The 22,773-nt window shown below is 43.3% G+C and overlaps 1 protein-coding gene across 1 annotated transcript in view; it reads right to left on the reverse strand.

Annotated features, from left to right (window-relative positions):
* The window catches only part of LOC130487267 (pyroglutamylated RF-amide peptide receptor-like), a 34,267-nt gene extending 12,260 nt beyond the window's left edge, over window positions 1-22,007 (reverse strand). The window contains exons 1-3 of the mRNA XM_056860743.1: window positions 21,665-22,007; window positions 8,980-9,138; window positions 6,587-6,648 (exon numbers count right to left, since the gene is read on the reverse strand). Coding sequence (XP_056716721.1) covers window positions 6,587-6,648; window positions 8,980-9,138; window positions 21,665-22,007 — 564 coding nt within the window. The remainder of the gene's footprint in view (window positions 1-6,586; window positions 6,649-8,979; window positions 9,139-21,664) is intronic.
* Window positions 22,008-22,773: the final 766 nt, after the last annotated feature.

A 22,773-nucleotide genomic window follows, 5' to 3' on the forward strand; every position in this document is an offset into this window, starting at 1 on the left:
TCACAGGGAGAAGCATTCTGGATTCATACTGTGGAGTCATTACAGCAGGAAGGACTGAAGGACTATATGGACCTGTCTCCACTCACCTTAAGTGACTCCTGGTTAGTTCTCTGTCTCTTTAAATAATACAACACTAGCTGTTATTTAATGAGCAGGCTCCGCTCTTGGGTCAACAGTGGTTCTCATTGTGGCTTTGACTGAGCTATGGTAAAGTGCCAGTGTGGCTTCTCCCTTTTAGAAGATTGCAAAGGCAGATTCTCACAGTAAGTTTGAATTTTGAAGGGACAGCTTTTGTTAAAAAATATTTTGCTACTTGGTAGCTGATATCTGTGTTTTATATACATCCCCTTTCAGTTTTTGTTTGAATACAATGCAGTATAAAGTGATCCATTCTCCCTTTAAGTTAAAAAAAAAATCCATAGCCTTCTGCTGTTCTTATAGATCTATCCTTGCTGATTAATTTTTTCTTCTCACACCAGGAGAATATATGAATCCAGTGGGACGTGAAGCGTGAATAAAGACTTCCATAATAATCTTTTTGTCAGTGAAGAACTCTGAGTACTGCTAGTATTCTGTATATGATACCATACATGACTGGTGCTAGTATCAGGAATGATTGTTGCCAGTGTTATTTATTATATAGAGTTTTATATTGTATTTACATTGTGTGTGTTTTAACTGCATTCCCTGTATTACCGTATATGCTCTACGATCACTTCTGTATGGCTTAGGTGCATTGTATGTGTGTAATCTTCACAACACACTAAATGTTACTGATACAGTCTCTTGTACATTTATACTTTGCTTTAGTTATGTTAAGAGGTTTGTCTTTATCCTTTTAGTTTTGTGAAATGGAGCCCGCTCACTGTCCTCACCAGGGCAGACATACATATAGAGGTTTTAAAGAAAAAAATAACTTTAAACAGCAGCTTCAAAGGGCCATGAAAGAAAGGAACTACAGGGCAAAATGCATATAAAATTCTAATACGATCAAGAAAAGTACAGAGGTTACTTACAATAGCAATAATGAGCAATCTCCCTGTGTGTGTGTGTAAAGTGCCTTCAAGTCGCAGCCGACTTATGGCGACCCCTTTTTGGGGTTTTCATGGCAAGAGACTAACAGAGTTGGTTTGCCAGTGCCTTCCTCTGCACAGCAACCCTGGTCTTCCTTGGTGGTCTCCCATCCAAATACTAACCAGGGCTGACCCTGCTTAGCTTCTGAGATCAGGCTAGACACCTATAATTATTTAGGAGTTCCAAATCTCTTTGAAGTTAGTATCAGACTTCTTGATGAATTCTAATTCAGCACTTTCATGCTAGTTTTCCCCTTTGAACTTCTTTTGTTGACAAATGGGTAACTTTTAGATCAGTGCTTGTGTCCTGGATATTGAAATGGTCCCCTGACTGGTTTCTGCATACTGCTACTGTTTATATCAGATCTGTGCTGGTATTCTCTGTTGTTTAAAGGGTGATGTGTCCATCCTATGTAAAGAGCAGAAGGGTATCGTTGCACATGATATGGCCCTGAAGGATGAGCAAGTGGACTAAGTTCAAGATAGTGTACCTCATGTTATTAGGTCCAGCAATACTATTGCCTTAGTGGATGTGACATTGGGCTTTGTTGCAGGGTCTGGACCCTGGATTTGTCTCTCTGTTAGGTGATCTGTTATTGGCAAGAATCAGTTTTGGTCAGGGGTTGTCTGTAAGCAAATAAAAGTCTGCCACCCATAGCCTGGGAGAAGCATCCAGGATGAGCTGTAGTTCATTGGTTGTGTGCTGGACAAGTTTGAGTTGGGAGCAGAGTTGCCAGCTTTGCCTTGGGAAGTTCCTGGGTTTTTTTTGGGGGGGGGGGATATTTGGGACCAGCATGGTGTAGTGGTTAAGAGCAGTGGTTTGGAGCGGTGGACTCTAATCTAGAGAACTGGGTTTGATTCCCCACTCCTCCACATGAGCGGTAGAGGCTAATCTGGTGAACTGGATTTGTTTCACCACTCCTACACACGAAGCCAGCTGGGTGACCTTGGGCAAGCCACAGCTCTGATAGAGCTCTCTCACCCCCCACCTACCTCACAGGGTGTCTGTTGTGGGGAGGGGAAAGAAAGGTGATTGTAAGCCGGTTTGAGTCTCCCTTAAGTGGTAGAAAAAGTTGGCATATAAGAACCAACTCTTCTTCTTCCTCTTCTAACAGAGGTTCAATATGTGGAAATGGGCAGTTTAAGCTTTTCATGGCATGGGGTAAATGCCATCATCTGATAAATAAAGGGACAGGATGTTTTTTCCCCTCCATATTATTGTCAACCCCAGTTTTTATTAATCTTGTGAATATCTGCAAAAGAAAGTCCTGTGTTTGCCTTACTTCTCTTCAGCTGTTTCCTACCCAGCTCTTCCTGTTAATGGGCTGTTTTATAGTTCTTGGAGGTACACACTTAATATGGAAATGCAGTTCCTACACACCCAGCAATTTGAATAGATTAGCTATGCTTTTTAAAGTGGAAAATGAGAAGCTGGGATTGTAAATCAGAAGAACTCAGCTCAGTGAATAAAAGCTGTAATTGATGAGGTGTGACTTCATCCAAAGAGGTACAGAGCTGAGGGAGGAGGAATTCAGCTTCTTAGTACCTATCTTTTCTGGCATAAAAACTTAATTACTGAAGCCAGGAGTGTTAAATTACTTTCTCTTGCCAAGTGGGAAAGATGAGATCTTTTGTCACCTGCATGTGGTTAGTAAGATTAAAAGACTTCAGGCTAAATTATTTGATACATACAAGGCTGGCTACAAGCATTACCTTTCTCGGTCAGTGGATTCCCAGTGCAAACAGGTGCCTGGCTTGGCTGTGCGAACTTTTTGTTGAGACTGCAGGGACAGACTCTGTATCCTGCCTGTGTACTGTCAATTACCTGACTGGTAGGTGCTGGTGGAAGAAGAAGAGTTGGTTTTTATATGCTGACTTTCTCTATCCCTTAAGGAAGAATCAAACTGGCTCACAATTACCTTCTCTTCCCCTCCTCACAATGGACACCCTGAGAGAGCGTGACTAACCCAAGGTCAGTATCTATAACCACATGCCAAACTCTTTTCGGCCTATATGGCCTTCCTCAGTGGTCTATTTGAAACCCATTTAAAACATGCACACATTTACAGATATATATGTACATATACATGTCAACATATGTCAAAGTTATGCCTAGTCTGCAGTTTGCTAAACAGATCATACTGATCAGAGTGACAGCTAAGGCATGGGATGATGCTGGTCTGATCCAGTTTGTACAGCCAGGAATGGGGATTTCCAGAATGACTCATCTCAGGTGAACTGTGATTGGTCATGAATGTGTATATAAGTCTGTATAGTGAATGTGAGTTACCTATTGCCTGAAATATATATGCTGGCGGAGCATGCTGTTGCTCAGAGCTGTGAATGTTAACAGCCAAAGGACTCTGTGTAGATATTGTAAATAAACTGTACATAGCAGAACTGCGTGGTGTGAAGTTGCTACCAGGTAAACTCCTGAAGTCCAGACAAGCTGTGCGCGACAATGTAAAACAGACCAGGCATGTAATAGGTTGTATATATTACCAATTACATCAACATCTGGTAAGATTGTCTCAAGTTGTTATGCTGGGCTTATATGTCTCCCATATAAGATATGTGCAAGTGTCAACCTAGTAAATCAGTGTTGTTTAAACGTTTTTAAATAATTTTAATCTTGACATAGTGCTTCTAATAAATTATATATTTTCATTATTTATATATATATTTCCTCCCACCCAACCTTGGGTACCCAACTTCTGTTTTCTAGGTTGGTTTCTATTCTCTTTTTTCTTCTTCTACTAAGCCAAGGTCACCCAGCTGGCTTCATGTATAGGAGTAGGGAAACAAATCCAGTTCAACAGATTAGCCTCCACCACTCATGTGGAGGAGTGGGGAATCAAACCCGGTTCTCCAGATCAGAGTCCACCGCTCCAAACCACCACTCTTAACCACTACACCACGCTGGCTCTCAAGTATTTTCTGGTCTGTTAAAGATCTCCAGGATGATAATTCTGGGGAGATTTCAGCATTCATATGGGGGGCGACACATCTGGCCATGGTGAGAATGTTATGGCTGTGAAGTCTAACTTGGGCCCATCCCTTTAGGCACAACACATGAAGAAGGGAACATGCTGTATTTCGTATTTTGCACTAAGCAGGTCTCTGGTGGTCTAGTGAGAAGGTCTGATACACAGTCTATGCTGTGGTCAGACTATTTGCTGCTGAAGTCTCAGGTGGTTGTGGCTCCGTTGCCTCATAGGGATGGTTGACTCATTGTGGTGGTCTGCCTCCAGTAGGATTCGAAGATGCTCTGTTGGACTTTGAGAATCAAAACCATGGCTCTGCTTAAGACTGGGGGTGGGCCTGGAGTGATAGATTCTGTGAGACAACCAACAGGGCTGCTCCTGGGTGACTTTACATCCCTTGAACTCTTTGGTTTTCCCCAGAGCTGAGAGAATAAAGGGAGGGCTGGGGAAGTGTGTGGAGCAACGTTGATGGAAATCTTGGTCAAATCTGACCTCATTATTGAGAGGGTGCATTTGAAAGCCTATGAGGTAGCAGTCACAGCAATAATTTTTTTTTATTTCTTCAGTACCATTATGTTGGCTAAATCACATCTGACTCGGCAGTTCAGGGTAATTCAGTGTTTGACAGCTTGGAGCTGAGTCCCATCATGGTAGAAATGTGGCTGTTAGCTGTGATATTTTTTCATAGTTATTTGTTGATAAAATCTCTCATTTGTTCTGATCTGGATGCTAATTGGTTGATAGGTAATGCTGTTAGAATAATCTGAAGTGCAGTCTGGGTTTCCTGCCCTGATCACTGCTGAGAGCCAGCATGGTGGAGTGGTTTAGAGCAGAGGACTCTAATCTGGAGAACCGGGTTTGATTCCCCGCTCCTCCACATGAGCGGTGGACTCGAATCTGGTGAACCGGGTTGGTTTCCCCACTCCTACATATGAAGCCTGCTGGGTGACCTTGGGCTAGCTATAGTTCTCTCCAAGCTCTCTCAGCCCCACATACCTCACAGGGTGTCAGTTGGGGGGGGGGAGGGAAGGCGATAGTAAGATGCTTTGAGACTCCTAAAGGTAGAGAAAAGCAGGGTATAAGACCAACTTCTTTTGACAGAGTCCTGCATGTTGTGAATCCAGGTGTAATTTGGACCCCAGCCCTTTCTGGTTTTATTGCAGAGATGCTGAAGGTTTTGTTGATGCAAATGATCAATGTTTCCTTTTCAGAGGGGTTTCCTGAAGCCTCTAAAAGAGGCTGTAGCGTGTCCAAGAGAAACACAGCTATAGGCCACTTTCCAACCAACCTTTTCTAGGGAATGCGATGGAACCGGTTGTGGCAGAGCAAATCAGGTTTCCTGATATGCCCTTGACCCTTTATGCCTGGGGGGATGGGACAGAGACTCCCTTGGTGGCATTGATGGATGATCTGCATCTATATATGTAGAGCCAGCATGGTGTAGTGGTTACGACTGGTGGTTTGGAGTGGTAGACTTTAATCTGGAGAACTGAGTTTGATTCCCCACTCCTCCATGTGAGCGGCAGACACTAATCTGGTGAGCTGAGTTGGTTTTCCCACTCCTACACATGAAGCCAGCTGGGTGGCCTTGGGCTAGTCATAGCTCTTAGAGCTCTCAGCCCCACCTACCTCACAGGGTGTCTGTTGTGGGGAGGGGAAGGGAAGGTGATTGAAAGCCAGTTTGATTCTCCCTTAAGTGGTAGAGAAAGTCGGCATATAAAAACCAACTCTACTTTGTTACTTGACCTTAATCACTGTGCTGTTGAAGCATTTAGAGATCCCTGTGGGGATTAAGGGCTGCCCTCAAGGAAACAGCCTGAGTGGGGAAATCCAGACCACCCTTCCCACCAATTAATATTGGACATGACTATGTCCTTATTTATTTAAAGTATTTCTATCCTACCTTACTGATCTCCTTGGATTCAAGGTGACTAACAATGCAGCAACAAGATTGCGAGTACACAAATTATAATAGTCCCATCAACAACAACAGATAAAAATACATAAATTACAGATTTAATACAGCCAGGATTGACAAACACACAGGGGAATAGAATGAACATGGCTAAATCTGCTGAGGTGCTTTACCCTCAACCCAATTATACACCACCCATTTATTATCTAGTTATACACAAATGCTTATTTGCATACAGGTGGAACTGGAGATGCATGTTAGGGAACATCTATCAAATATGTAGAGTAAGGGAACAGCAAAGATATGACATGGGAGAGAGGGGATGGAAAGGAAGCCCCAATCTGTACTTATTTTATGAGCCCACTATATCAAAGCATAAAATGTGTTGCTACCCTATCAAATTATTGTGCTGTTTACAAAATTGAGACATGTTTTTACTGAATTAATGAGTATTCAGGTTCACAAACAAAGGGCTGGTTTAGCTTCTCATTCTATTTAAGGATTGTACCGATGGAGAAAAATCCAGCTTTCAGAGTGTACCACAGTCTTTTTCCAACTGCTTGTTCAGAGGGCCTTTAAGAAATGCATTTTCCTTCATTATGAGTGCAACTTACCTCTAAAGTTTGAACATAAAACATAGGTGATCCAACAATGATTGCCACTGTCCAAACACATCCTTATTAGAGAGAGAAAGAGGGAGAGAGGAATTATTACCTTGGAATTTTTATGAACGTGTCTGTTTTGAGTCGGCTTCAGAATAAATTGTCCAATTATATTGGTTGCAATATAATAGAAGATATCCAGTTTGAGAAACAACAAGAATTGATTTTGGTGCATCAGTCATGCTTAGCAAGCAAAACCTCATGCTATTGAAAATTTTGTCACATCTAATCAGTTCCTCACAGAACAAAATCTGGTTCTTTATTTCATTGAATCCATGTGGATGGGGGCGTCTGGATCATTCCAGTCCTGCCCCACATCAGTGCCATTTTCTCTGCCCCACTCGCCCATGGCAGTCATTCCCATCCCCAGGCACCTGAGGGCTTTTTTGTTTTTCAATTGGCAATTGAAATATCATACTAGCATTATAACAGTCTACATAGGTCCTCTGATTTCATTTGATTTCATCTAGCTTTCTTTTTTATATACAAGTAAGCCTCTAACCCTTTTTTGTTGAGGAGGTGTACTTTCCCCTTTATATCTCTACAGTGAAAGGTGCTACAGGAAAATGTGAGAAAACGTACCATGTGGAAGGCTGCTGTGTTGTATTGGCAGCCGCAGCAGTAACAGAGAAATGGCACAAGCTGATCTCTATGAATGTCTACAGGCACAGCCGATAAAAGGTTGGAATATGAAACCTGTTATAAACTTAATTTCATAATGCCATACATTAGGAGTCCCCAACATAGTGCCCCTGTGTTTCAGGGGCGGGGCCGTGACTCAGAGGGAGAGCATCTGCTTGGCATGCAGAAGGTCCCAGGTTCAAACCCAGGCATCTCCAGTTAGGGACTAGGCAAGTAGGTGATGTGAAAGACCTCTGCCTGAGACCCTGGAGAGCCACTGCCCGTCTGAGTAGACAATACTGACTTTGATGGACCAAGGGTCTGATTCAGTATAAGGCAGCTTCATGTGTTAATGTGACACATTTCCCGTTGCCTGCCAAGTGTTCCTACAAAGTGGGCAGGGCTAGAAGAGGGCTTTGGGAAAGCAGCGCTTCTACTGATCACCGGATATCTGATTGGCTGTGCAATTTTTTAAAAATGTTACTGTGGCAGCAGCTGCCACAACAGCCCAAGAATCTTGACTGCGTGACTGAAGGTAAACTGTGTCTATGCAAGAAAATGCTTTTAAAACAATAAGTTCATTTAAAAGGCATCCTGTTAAATAGCGCTTCTGCCTGAAATGCCAAAGAGTTACAATTAGAATTATGCATAACTTCACTCCCTGGCATTTTGTGGATCGGTTCCGCTTCCTGTGATGGCCATTTTGTGGCTGGCTCCACCTCCTATGGTAGCCATTTTGTGGCTGCGCCCACCACCATGTGTCAGAATTACAAGGAGCCTGCAGGTTCAAAAAGATTGAGGACCCCTGACAAGCATGCTTGATCAAGCTCGAACAAACCTCTTCTGTGGAAAGTGGTGGGGAAATGTGGCCACATTAGAATCTTCATCCACTTTTGAAGGCTTACAGTTGAATGACAGTAGTAGAAAAGGGCAAGAGTCCAGTAGCACCTTAAATATTTGAATGAGAGTTGAAGAGTTGAATGACAGTTGCTCCTCTTTCTAGCACTGGCCATGCAGTGGGTTCTAGAATGTGTGCTCAGCTATTTATTCGGGGCATTTGAATTATGGCTACACTGCTGTCCCAGGTGAACAGAGTATATGACCTAGAGAACACCCAATGCTCTCCTGCACATGGCCAATCATGGGAGAAGATCCACAGTTACAGTCAGGCTGCCTTTGAGGAGAGTTTCTCCTTCTCTCACTAAGGAACCGCTGATAAGCTTCCAAGCAGCCCTAGGGTTCCCTGGAACAGACTTTGAAAACCACCACTGACCTATGAGTTATGTTTTGAACCCCATGCTGTGTATGGCAAGGGCAAAAGACAGCCACTTTGACCAAGACTTAGTTTTTTTTTTTCACATGGGGCTTTTTCTCAGGTTTGGCATTCCAACTGGAGCATACACATAACATCATAAACTATAATAATATACTTTTTGGGTTTTCCTCTGCTTTGCTGCAAGCTTTCTCAGATCTGGTTTGATACAAACTTTGCACAATGTGTGGTGAAGAAGGTGAGCATTTTTAAAAGGCCTGCCCATGCTAGAGCCATTTTCCTTGCCTCAGCTCTTCACAGTTGCTATTCCCCCTACACCACCAAGGAATACTATTCAGGCTTCAGAAGGGTGCATCTCTTATATCTCTGCAATGAAAAGGGCTAGAGCACAAAGCTGTATCCCACTGGTTTTAGTCCCTTCCAGTGTACATCCCATATGCCCCAGTCATACCAAGCATTTTGTAGGCTCTCTTGTTCGTGTACTGCCTCTGGATCTTCAAGGGGTGGAGGATGCCTTGGTATCTCTCTATGGCAATGCAAGTCATGGTCAGGGTGCTAGTGACAACAGCAGTGGTCTGCATGAAGGGGACCATCTTGCACACAAAGGGACCTGGAAAAAAGAAAGGTATGCTTTAATGGGCTGGGCAGTCCTTCCAGGGAGCAAGGATTGGCGTCTACAACACACGTGACTTATTGTAGTGGACTTTTGTAATGAAATCTTCACAAGGGATCAATAAAAACACCCTTGCTGTCTCAGTCCAATGGTCCATCCAGTCCAGCATTCTGTTTCCAACCCTGGCTAACCAGGTGCCACTAAAGAAGTGTGTTGCTTGTCCCGAGATGTGTATTGCTTCTGAACATGGTGGTTCCATTGAGCTATCATGGCTAAGGGTAATTGATAGGCCCATTGTCTACCAAACTGACGGATGGTTTTATAAAGCCATCTACGGTAGTAGGCATTAGTCATCATATATTGTAGAAATGAATTCCATGACTTATTTATGCATTGTCTGAAGCAGGGCTTTTGTTGTGAACCTGCCGCCTGTGAGTTTCACTGGGTAGCATCCTCCTCCTCATGGAAGTGCCTCTCAGAATATAACTATTAGGAGGCCTAATTACCTTTGGAATGATAAAAATGGAGAGCTACTCAGGGTAATTTGGTTTTGCTCTGTACCTGTTCCAAGAAAAGACTTATACCTTGCCCTGACTTGGATGGCCTAGGCTAGCCTGATCTCGTCAGATCTCAGAAACTAAGCAGGGTTAGTAACTGGTTAGTAACTGGATGAGAGACCACCAAGGAATGCCAGGGTTGCTGTGCAGAGGAAGGCAATGACAAAACCACCTCTGTCCATCTCTTGCCTTGAAAACCCTGCAGGGTTGCCATAAGTCAGCTGCGACTTGACGGCACTTTACCCACATGCAGGGTCCGGGCATCTTTTGGGGAAGGGCTGAGGCTCAGTGGTAGAGCATCTGCTTGGCATGCAGAAGGTCCTAGGTTCAATCCCTGGCATCTCCAGTTAAAGGGACTAGGCAAGTAGGTGATGTGAAAGACCTCTGCCTGAGACCCTGGAGAGCCGCTGCTGGTCTGAGTAGACAATACTGACTTTGATGGACCAAGGGTCTGATTCAGTCTAAGGCAGCTTCATGTGTTCAGTATTCTTCCATTATTTACCAGACACATTAAATGATGATTGTTTGCTTCAGTCAAGTGATGTTTTCTTCAGTCAAGTGATGTGAAACATCATTAGCTCTCAGGCCACAGTTCCATTTGCTCTTAACCCAGTAATGGGTTTAAGCAGACCTAACTCAATGCAGGATTACAGCCTTTAGCAATAAACAGTTATGTTCTCTTTTATTAGAAATTGATGCTACCAGGAGGGATCTATACATAATGTGTGCATGAAAGTTTAACTTTCATTTTTAATAAAACATTTACAATTAGTTCACAGGGTTCTCCAATGCCTTCCATCTCAATATTGACCTGCTTCGTTGGGACTTTCAAGCACATTCATGCTTCTTGGTAGACTCAACACTGCCTCTGCATTTGGACTGCTGTTGGCAAAAGAAACTAGCAGCAATGGCATTGCGCCAATTCCTTTGGGGCCAACTGATCACTGCTCTGGCCAAAAGGAATTTGTCTACTTCCAAAATGGTCAAGGCTGAATTGTTGCAGTTCACTTTGAAATGGCAATTTCAGAGTACTTCATTTTCTTGGTCATTTGTTTGCACAGCTTTTGAGCCATAACTGAGATGTGTGGTGAGGTTTTCCTGTCCTTCATCTTGAATTTATGTTTAAGGTATTAAAACCTTTCTGGCTTTCTTTCAGGGGTGGTGGTTAAATAAGTCTTTCATGGAACATTGCTTGAGCTCGGGAGTGGATTGGGATGTTAAAGCAGCACAGGAGCAAGCAGAGCTGAGTGACCCCTGAGGTGCTGGCAGTCCCATGGGGACCCCCGGGCTCAGAGATGGGCTACAGCAAAGCCGATGGATGTAGGCTCACTTGTTGCCTTCTTCCAAACTGCTGCCATTTGGGAAATATCAATGGAAAGTTGGAGAAGTGCACAGAAGCACCATGATACTGAGGGGAAGAAGGAAAATCCTACTTCCCTGTAGCAACCAAGCAAGGGCAGACACCCTGACTACAAGTGAGCATAGTCTTAGCATGATGTAATGGGAATGCTGTTGTATGAAAAAGAAACACCCCACGGCTTCTCCTGAACATTATCAGGAGATGGAGAGGAGATGAGCAGTGAAATAAACTGATAGCTTATCAAGGGGGTGGCTCAATATTTGGAGACATCCAGCTTGGCTGGAACCTTCTAGATTGTTCAACAACTCCACTTCAACAAGGAGGGTTGGACTACAAAGATGTCCTGATTAGACATCAAATTGTCATGGCAGTGTCAAAGTGTGTGTGTGAGCATTGTGTACACTTCAAAACTGTATAAGTGAAGGGTTACGCTCTTGGGCAGAAGCTCTCTCCCCTATATCTCTAACTTCCAAGTTTCTACTTCTATGTCCTTCAAGAGCCTTTGTTATTGTCCATTGCCATTATTGTCAATTGGCCGGGGGGTGGGGACCATGCCTGTTTTTCATCCATACTGTGCACTTCTACTGTTCACCTTGTATCTCTAGCAAAAGATAGTAACATACTCCTCTGTTTTCTCTATTACATGATATGGTTTTGAGTCATATGGATCTATTGTGCACAGTAAAAGCTGGTCATGATGCTAGACGTTAGTATGGTCAGGGGGGAGCATTGACTGCTCATGTAAGTGGCTTACTTAAGCGAACAACTAAATATTACCAGCAGGAACTCACAGAGGGACATAGTTTTGCTTTAGCTACTTTGTCTTGGCCAAATCTCCAGATGCTTGAAATAATGATAATGAGGTAAAGAGATCCTCTCCAGATGTGCGTCTGCATGAAGGATCTCACAAACTGCCAGTGTACAACCCTCAGAAAATAACTCTGTGGGCTACCCAGGGAGAGAACTTTTGGTGCCTACCTATGCTACCAAGGCCGAGGGTTGAGAACCTACCAATGAGGGAGCAGATCTACACCCTCCACACTGTACTACATCCTCATTTTCCTGTACACTCATGGCAGAGAAGACTAAAGTGTCAAGGCTCTGTGTCTGAATTCCAGGTAGCTCTCAGCTAAGGGACAAAGCTTAAATACTCTGTATACTTCATCTATTAAGGTGTTCAGTTGAGGTCCTGCCGCCGCCGCCAGAGCCACACCTAATTTGCTTGGGAGCTCTCCTTGGTCCTGCAGACCTTTGCTTTTCTATTAGGATTCAGCTACTAGAATCCTGACATCTCTTGATTTGCTGACAAGTGTAAGATTGGATTGCTCGCAGGGTGTCCAGCGGGACTTGCATGAAGCTTGTCTGAAGTGAAAATAGGGTTGCCGGAGGTAGAGTAGGAAGGTCACTGATGCTTATGGTGACCAAGTGGGAGGAGGCCCCCATAACCTTACTGCCAGACATCAAGATTGTGTCAGAGACAGGAGAGGCAAAATTAGCAATGCACAGGTACATGGATGCTGAATGGCCAGTAATACCTTGCACAGGTGTAAAGTGCATATGTCAGTGGACTAAACATGGGTAAGTGTGTGGGGTCTCCCCCCCCCCCCCCAGTTGCTCCTCAGCAGCAGTTCAGTATGAGTTCCTGTGCTGGCCAGTTGAAAGGCCAAAGTTCTCTGGGATGCCAGTCTGTCAGTTTAGTGCTGGATAATTAAAAAAACAACTACGTAACACCATTAGGACCAGCCCAAATAGCATGAAACAGAAGCTGCCATCAGAGAGAGCCATTCAAGCAGCCTTCCCTTCCCATGTATAGTTACTTTTGCCTCCTTTGCAAAAGTAATTATACATCTAATGCAGCAGCAGCCTGGAGAGTTGGATCTCCCCCTGGAGACTGAGATCTTCACCTAACTCCTGATCTGACAACATTTTCTATTCCCTGACTAAAACCCACAAAAGAAAACTTTCTGTGTGAGTGCTTGTGCTTCCTCAAAAACTTTCAAAATTGGTTTCAAATTTCTCACTTGAGATTTTTCAGCAAACACACACACACCAGAGAATTGGGAGTTTTAAAATAAAAAAGCAATCCGAATCCCACCTCTGTAACCAATTGTTATGGTAGGAAAGGGTAAATGATGCCTTTCCTTACTGGGAAACTCCCTTAGCCCAAGGGTTCCGTGGAAAGTACCCTGGTAACCAGTTGCCACCACTCAGAACCTCCTGAGAATGTCTAGACTGACCTGACTTGTAAACAACCTGCTAGCACCTGTGCAGTCTAGCACATGGGGAAGAGATTGAGAAAAATATCCCAGAGAAACAGATTGTACTAAAATGTCTCACCAACCATCTTGTAAACCCATCAACTGGCCAAATGGCTTGTTGACCAAACAATGGCCTTTGTTGCTCTAGGGATCTGCCACATCTCCATTGGTGTGGAGTGGATGGCTGGTCTTTGCCAGCATTACTAAAACATTTTGCTGTTAAGAACACTTTGCAGAATATTTGCTGCATTAGTTATAGCATGCAGACAACCAGCACCTTTTCACATTGACTCGCTGTGTATTATTTCTCATTCCCTGTTATCCTCTGTGGGTTTAATGTGCTTGGAGTGTTTTCTAATGTGGTAGCTAAAAATAGTTGGTGTCCAGCCCACTTAACAGCCTATAATTGTAGCAACATTGAAAGCACAAGTTTTGTCCATAAGCAGTGACAGAAAATATATATGAATACTGCAGTCATTAAATACTTTCCCCCATATATGCTTAAAGTGTGGCTTTTTAGGGGACATGCCAGCCACCAGATGCATGAAATCTTTTAATTCACAGCTGGAAAATTTTGTCTTTAAAATGGATGTTAGTACCCTGCCTTTCTCCTCACTAAGGACCCAAAGTGGCTTCCATCATTTTCCTTTCCTCCATTTTGTCATCATAGGAACCCTGCGAAGTAGGTTAGGCTGAGAATGTGACTGGCCCAAACTTCCGAGGCAGGGTGGGGATTGTAACCTGGGTTTCCTGGATCTAACCACTACACTACACTGACTGTTCTGGTAACCAGGGTGGGGCAAGGGATTAGGAGTAGGCCTTCACGAATATTAAAGTATAAAAAGGGTTTATTTAACAAAGAGGGGGTGGAAATCAAGATAGGAAAATGGGTATTGCAGATTCAAATTCATGTAATACAGTTAAAGCAAGACCTAGAGAGGTGACAGTCTTTTCTTTTTTCTTCTTCTAGGCCGGGGTGGGGAACGTCAGGCCCGGATGCCGTTTAAGGCCTGCAAAATCATTCGGTCTGGCCCTTCGTGGATCCTGGCAGATCTCTAGCTCAGAAGGATCTAAGACTGGTGATCTGCCCCCTCCCGCGGACAGGAATAGCCTCTATTCAAGGCAGATGTGAGTTTGTTTTGCTGAGAAAAGGAACCTTTTTTCCCCCTTGCAGAAGAGTCATTAGCTATGGAGCTGCTAGGACCACCCAAGAAACTGTGTTAACCCTTTCCCACCCGGGCTGTGGAGAAACGTATTCCCTCTGTACTAAAAGAGAGCTGGGCAGAAGTGGCAACAATGGAGGGGTTAAAGGGGGCAGGGCCAGAATGCGCAGGGGTGTGTGTGAGATCTTAGCCAGTGTGTCCTCATTCCACCCCTGCAGGCGGAGGTAGCAGGAGCCGGCTGTAGAATCCGGCCCCAAACATGCGGAGCAGGAGCAACTCCGGCATGGGGCTGGACGGCTACTCCTGGCTGGTGCAACAGACCATCCTGTGCCACCAGGTGGGCGAGTGCACCACTGGGGGGATGCCTGCTTGCCCACTCCAAGGGGGGGGTCATCTGGGGCAGCTGCCTGCTTAGGGCTTGGTCAGCTAATTTTTAAGTTGATAATTTTGTATGGCCCACGAATGATGTTATAAATATCCAAATGGCCCTTGGCACAAAAAAGGTTCCCCAAACCTGTTCTAGGCCTTCAAAAAGTCTCTCACAGCTGTGCCTTTACGTAGGCTGGCTTTCTGAGGTGGGGTTGCTATACATTTCCAGAGGCTACAACTCTCTCTTTTGCACTGCTCCATTGCTGCACAGAAAACAACTCCTTCTCTTCAGCTATATTTTTTCTCCCTTTCTCCTCAGAACTCTATTTTCTTCCTTATCTCAGAAATCTCTCCCCTTTTTCTTTGCCTTTAGCTACCTTGTATGGCTTTCCCTCAGGGATGAAAACCATTTCCCTGACAAAAATCAGTCATTGGACCCAAGCCTCAGAGTTACACTAGTATTTGTTTTTTAAGCCAGTCAGGTGTTTTTCTCTCCCCACAGAACTTAACCAAGTATGATGGAGTTATCTTGACTCATGGTGTGCAAAGACCTAGAGATTATGGCAAAGAACTGAGCACGTCACAATAAATGATGCCTCCTACCATGCCTAATACCATCTTCAATTCTCTTAAAATCATTTCTTCTTTTGCCTGAGACACTTGAAGAATGTGTGTGTGAAGTGTCCTTCCCTTACCACTGAGTAATCATAGTCAATAACCATTAATGAAGGATTCGGAGACATGGCTGGCTAGCTTGGAGGATGGTGCATGGCTCTGGGTAGGCAGGTTGCTGGCCCCTCTGTTTTCAGACATAACACTGGTCTTGGCTGTTTAAAAAAATATTTTTAAAAACCAAGACCCTTTCTGGAAAACTAGAACAAAGCACCTCTTCCCCTTTAGGCCTCCACTCAAGACTTCACAGGAACCCAGCACAATGGTGTTAGGTGGCATTCTTGAGGTCTAGCCAGTTTTAGGATTTGTCACAGTCTCTTGCTTTGAAAACCCCACCAGGGGTCACCATAAGTCAGATGTGACTTGACAGCAAAAAAGTGGGTAGCTATTGAATTATTTGGAAACTGCTGGAGATAGGAAACTTAGAGGAATGGACATTTGATTTGAGCAAATATGTGTCTCTTGGGCTATGATGAACCTTCAAAATGCAAGCAAATTCCTAAGTAAACTAGATCATCTAGGAGTCGATTCAAACAGAGAAAATATATGGTGGATTTGTCTAAGGGCATTACATTTTCAGATGACTCGGGAGAGCATTTGGTGAATGCTTCCTCACATCAAGATCATCTTCCCTGTGAAAAATTACAACAGCAGGAAGAAAGATTTTAGCTTAGCTTTCTCACTGATGTACTAGAAATCTATGAATCATTAAAGTTATTTTTAATTGGGGAGGGGAAAGTTTTTAAAAATGCCATACCACTACCTGAAACGGTACAGCCCTGTGAGGAATAAACCTCATTATTTCTTGAACATTGACTCACAGTAAGAACAGGTGATGTCTCAGCCATTTAGCATATGTATTTTTGTAAAAGCTCACTGGATACCACTTTGAATGGTTCACTTTAGTGGAAAAAATCAATTTGAAGCAAATTACCGAAAACAATTACATACTGCCAACGGTGCTGTTTTGCAGCATCACTGCTGTGCAAAGTGCTAGGTTGATCCCATAGGCTCACCTTTATTTTAAGGAAATTCTAATAACACTGGAGCTAGGGAACTGACTTCAGAATGGAATTGACTATGCCAATTGCCAGGCATCTGAAGACAAGTTCTGAAGGAATGAACTACAACACAACTATTCTTGCAGGGAATGCACATAAAAAATAAGAAAAGCTGCTGCATTCACTACAGAATGCATATTACAAAACTGATAATAATTCTAAATATTGGCATCAGCATGACAGTCATTTTTAAGCCCCTAATGAGGGGAAGAGAGCCAGCGTGGTATAGTGGTTAAGGCGTCGGGCTATGATCTGGGAAACCCAGGTTTGAATCCCCACTCTTGCCTTGAAAACCTCACTAGGGGTTGCCATAAGGCAGCTGTGACTTGACAGCAAAGAGAGAGAGAGAGAGAAAGGAAAGTGTGGGACAGAAATGCCCTCATTTATTATTATTGTTGTTGTTAATTGAATAAATTAATACATTTTGATAGCACATGATATTTCAACCAGATAACAGAAAGAATGTGAGTTGGATCCTCATTAGGTGTTATGGGGCTGCCACCAATCCACGCCTCTCCATGGTAACATCTTTTAAAGAAACGGGTGGTGTGATATTATCATTTTCAGCCCCCACAAGTAGCAGTCAATCAACTGAAGGGGAGTCAAGAAATTACGTCATGTGACATGCTTATTTATCAGGAAGACAAATGAAGGAGATTCACGTTCACGGCAAATGGATGACTCCAAAACATCTAGTAAGAATCTGGTTACGATGGACAAGTATTGTGTACAGGGATGTTTTTTTAAAAATAATTTTATTAAGATTAACAATAATACAACATTTTGTTTTTAATGTGATATATGATCCCCTATCTTCTTCCCTGCAATCACAAGTGATGCAATCCAAGAGCAGTTTCCCCATATGATCTTTGTTGGACCAGCCACTAGCTAGGGGCTAATGAGAGAAGAAGGTCAGCTTCCACTTTACAAGTGATTTTGAAAGGTATATACTTGTTTTAAAGTAAATATCTAAAATATAATGTGTGAACATGGCAAACATGTATAATACAGGTATAAACTAATCAGAGGGCTGGGATAGGTTTTGCCTTCTTTTTGAAGAATTTGCTGCTGTTGACAGGGATGAGCGGATTCCATTTGTTCCATTCTATCCATGTTCTGTTGGTTTGGTTTGCCAGCCCTAGTTTAACTTGGAGAATTTCTAAAATAAATTCTGAAATTGTTTCATATGCATTTTGCGAAAGTGTTTGGTTTCTATCTTTCGTTCCCTTACAGCAGTGGTAGGGAACCTTTTTTCTGCCAAGGGCCATTTGGATATTTATAACATCGTTCGCGGGCCACACAAAATTATCAACTTAAAAATTAGCCTGCTATATTTGGTCAAACGTTTAGCCAAGAGGCACGACCGGAGACGGCTCCGAATGTTTGCCGCATAGAGCGACTCGCTTTTGAGCTCTGCTGTCCCCAGAGATTCAGGCAGGGCAGCATCCTTCTGAGCTAGAGATCTGCCAGGACCCATGAAGGGGCAGACCAAATGATTTCGCGGGCCTTATACGGCCCCCGGGCCTGACGTTCCCCACCTCTGCCTTACAGGTTACCGGTGCATACAAGTATAGATGTACATTAACTGATCAGTACAAAAGGAATGTTGATATGAATGCACAAAAAAATTGTGCTATGATTTAATCAGTGTGTATATCACATTTTTGTCCCACCCTTCCTCCAAAGAACTTGGACTCAATCACTCAGAATGGATCACTCATGCTGATTGACTGCCCCAAACTCCAGTAATTTTGCTTTTTCCCAAATAGTAGAAGAGAATTCAGACTGACCCCTTAACTGGGAGCAATCAGGTTTTCAAAAAGGTGTACTTTGAAAGCAAAGTGGGAGATGTTAAACTCGTGGCTTTACTCCTCAAAAACCGAATATGCTGTTTCCCCTCCCCCCACCTCTGCCACCTTTGCATCACAGTCTAGACTACATTAGATTTATTTTTGGTCTGACATTTTAAGTAATTATTTTAATTTAGTGCCCCTATAAAAATTGATGTGCATGTAGTTCATTTTCATCACAATATGACACCTTCTGTTACTAGGATCTCTACTCCTGTGAGCTTAATGACAGTAGCAGGGTTAAAAGGAGTTACTGTATTTTTCAACTCAGAGAATGTGGGGATGGGGAAAGAAAGAAATAGATATGGTGATACTTCTTCATAGGGGATCAGCTTCTGATACCCAGGGTATTACATATATTTGCAAGGATCTCAAGCAATGAGCACAGATGCTTTTTAGCTTATATAAATGCAAAAAGGCAAAAATGGCAAGAAGTGATCATACACTGCTGCAGTCTGATAGGGAATGGCACTTTTCCTCCGGTCCTGCTTCCATGCCTTCAACAGAAGCCTGGCACAATTAAAGTAAACAGGAAATAATTTCTCACTGCTGTATCTCCATGCCACTTCAAGTCCCTTGGGGAGAGAAGTGGGGGTACAAAATCTTGTACACAGCTACAGTACCTGCCTGCTTGGGTGGAGATGGTTGCTATCAAGGGCAGACCTATTACCACTCGCACTGCCCAATCCCAACCCTGAAGATTTGTCCGTCGATGGCAGGCAGATTGGTTGTTAAGTAGCCTGGGTTAAAATATTTGTGGTATTTGACTGTTTTCTTTTGTGGTTTTTGACATTGTAAACTCCAAACTGAACAGAGAAAAAAAAGGTAAAGGTCCCCTGAGCAAGCACCGGGTCATTCCTGACCCATGGGGTGACATCACATTCCGACGTTTCCAAGGCAGACTTTGTTTGCGGGGTGGTTTCCAGTGCCTTCCCCAGTCATCTTCCCTTTACCCCCAGCAAGCTGGATACTCATTTTACCGACCTTGGAAGGATGGAAGGCTGAGTCAACCTTGAGCCGGCTACCTGAAACCAACTTCTGTTGGGATCGAACTCAGGTCGTGAGCAGAGCTTTTGACTGCAGTACTGCAGCTTAACACTCTGCGCCACAGAGAAAAGCAGGTCAAAAATGCTAAATGTCTGTTTGTCTGGCTGTTGTAGAAGGCACAGGAGCAGTAAAATGTTGACAACCTTAGTTCACGGCTAAGTACTATAATCAACACAGTAAATCTACCCAGACTAGAAATATCTAGGGTTCACATCCTGGGATTCTTTTCTTAGGCATATGGATATAGGCAGCTGCTCTAACAGCTTCTTCATTTTACTGACTCACAGCAATCCATTCCTAATTCTGGCTATTTCAAGAGTTGGTAATGCTCACTAACTCCTTCCCTGCCTAGCCATATGGCAGTATTTTTCTAACAGAGCAGTTCCACAGTGGAACAGGCTTCCTCTGGAGGTGGTAAGTTCTCCTTTCCTGGAGGTTTTAAAGAAGAGGTTAGAAGGCGATCTGACAGCAATACTGATTCTATGACCTTAGGCAGGTGATGAGAGGGAGGGCATCTTGGCCATCTTCTGGGCATGAAGTAGGGGTCACTGGGTGTGTGAGGGGGGTAGTTGTGAATTTCCTGCATTGTGCAGGGGGTTGGACTAGATGACCCTGGTGGTCCCTTCCAACTCTATGATTCTATGATTTTATTCTATCTTTATTAGTACTAGTATTTAGTACGACTGCTAAAGGAATAAGATGGAGGGAAGCCTTGACAGAACCCATAGATCTTAATTAGTGGCAGTGTGGTTTCTTTCCTGAAATATGTATCCAGGAGCTGAAAGTTACTTAGGGACATTGCAAATATTTATTACTTCTGCTCACAACACAAAGATATTCACCATTGCTAATAAATGCCTCAAGCATACAACAACTGTCAACTGGATGCACAAGTTGTGGCACTATTAGGCAACTTTTATGCATGCACAAAAATGATTCAGATCCATATTAGACAGCTTTGTGTGCTTTTGGATGGGGAATACGGTATACAATTAATCCAGCTGAGGAGAGGCATTTTAACACAGCTTGATCTACATTGCTGAAGTTGAATATATGTATGTGTTTTCAAACAATTGCCCCAAGCTTGCAATGTAAACATTTGGTAAAATGAAAATACCCGTGGCTGGGATGCCAATTCCTGCATGCAATATTCCACAAATGTTTTCAGTTTTTGTTAGCTCCCCTGTCCAACAGTGTTCTCCCCAATGTCTCCTGAAAAGCCCCCATGTTGCCCCCCTCTGGAGCAGCACCCCATGAGATGCAAAGTGTTGAGGGTGGAAGGCTATAATGCTCCTCTCCTGTACACCTGTGGAAGCATTCTCCACTTGTATGAAGGGTGTGTGTGGATCTCAGCTTAAGTAATGAAAAGGGAAACTGCAGATTCCTAAACCAGTTATGGTGGGTGGTTCCTCACACCCCACAAAATAAAAGTAAACCAATAATTTTATTCTTTTCCTTCTGTTTTATATGGATCCTGTCTATGGTTGCAAGAGAAAGCAGAGATATAGTGATCATTTTTAAAAAAAGACTGAATACTGACACTAATCATTTATGCACATGATTGAAACCTAGAGTTGATTTCAATCAATTATCTTGAGAAAATCAATGGTAGGTCTTAAGTAATCAGTTATCTAAATAAATTCTTCCACATCCAATCAGCTTTTTGCATTAGTGAAAAAGGGAGACGGGAGTTCCTTTTGACCCTCATAAAGGCTATGCCTGGACAAAAATCATGTGGAACAGCAGGGTGTAATGAAGGGAGTCGGGTGAGATTGAGTAAAAAAAAAAAAGTTGGCTGGATCTAACCCCCTGTGTGACAAAATCACTAACTTTCATGAGTCTGGAAAGAAGTGAAACAGAACAGATCCCATTTAAGATAAAATGTATGAGAGAAGATGACTTGCTTTTCACAGCCATTGGCATGGTGCATGATCCACCAAAACGTCTCCTGCACAAGTAAAGTAGAAATAATTGGGAGTGGTTTGTGTGCTTCAACACTGCCACTTTATTTCCACCACGGTTGCTTAGGAACTGTTCTTAATGAGCATGAAGTATACAATTCAAATATTACTGTAATTTGGTTTACATTGGTCAACACACACAATCCTTGGTCAACACACACAATCCAAATTAATAATGAAGCAGTTCAACATGCTAAGGTAGAAGAAAGGTATTTTAAGACTCACCACCCAGCCATTCAGAGGAAACGTTTTGTAGAAGTGTGAAGGGTATACAGAAGAAAGTTACCAGCAGATCGCTGCAAGCCAAGGAGCAGATGAAAATATTGGTAGCAGTTCTCATAGTTTTCTTCCTTATGATGATATAGACCACTAGGCTGTTTCCAAAAAGTGCCAGTAGAAAGATGACTATGTAGAGCACCAGGAAGATGAGCTTGGCACTGAGAGGCAATTCAGGGATATACACTAGAGGCTTGAGGTCATAAGCAGCTATGAACTCTTGCCTGGTCATATTGTGTTCTTGAAGAAGCCTGTTGAGGGCTTCAGGAGTCACGTTCAGCTGCCTTTCCATGGTCTTATTCTGTATTCATTGTGTCAGCTGTGCTGTTTCTACTGTCTGGGAGTCATGCCCGGCGTCCATAAAGGGTGAATCCCAAAGCTATTCCATGAGATGAGCTGTCCAGGGTCCTGAAGCCAAGGACTGTCCTCCTTCCTGAAGTTCTTCAAAATGCTGACCGACTGGGTGGAGCCTGACCCACGAGTGATTCTGCATTGTGCTCAGAATACATTGTCTGAGATGCTGGGAGCATAGGACTGCCCCATTCCAATTCCTTCCATTTCAGAGTTCAGCTCAGCTGCTGTGGAGCCGCACCGTCTTTCCACGCTTCCAAATGATATGATCCTCAGGCCAATGTGCTTGAAGCACTCCCATATTATTATTATTTTAATCTAAGAAGTGCACTGTAGGTGGTGTCACAGTGATATAAAGCCAGAACATATAAGACAGAAAAAGTAGCTAGGGAGCTGTAATTTTTTCTCCTCCTGCAGTTGTCCCCTCCCACATACACACACACACTGTAGCTATGTTTCCTGTCAGAGTACATTGAAGTCTTTGGCAATGTTGATTCGATTATTCCTTTTCCTTAGAAGAGAGTCTTACACCCCCTAGCATCATATATCAGGCACATCTTCCTTTCTGTCCAAAAGAACTGTTAGGAAAGGGTCTCCTAAGATCCTCAGAATATATAATGCTGCCTTGGACCAATCGGAACAAGAGGCCAGTTAGCCAACTGCTGGGTCTGCTCACTGATAACAGCAGCATTTTGCATCCCTCAATG

This window comes from Euleptes europaea, chromosome 14 (assembly GCF_029931775.1).
Source record: "Euleptes europaea isolate rEulEur1 chromosome 14, rEulEur1.hap1, whole genome shotgun sequence".
NCBI lineage: Eukaryota > Metazoa > Chordata > Lepidosauria > Squamata > Sphaerodactylidae > Euleptes > Euleptes europaea.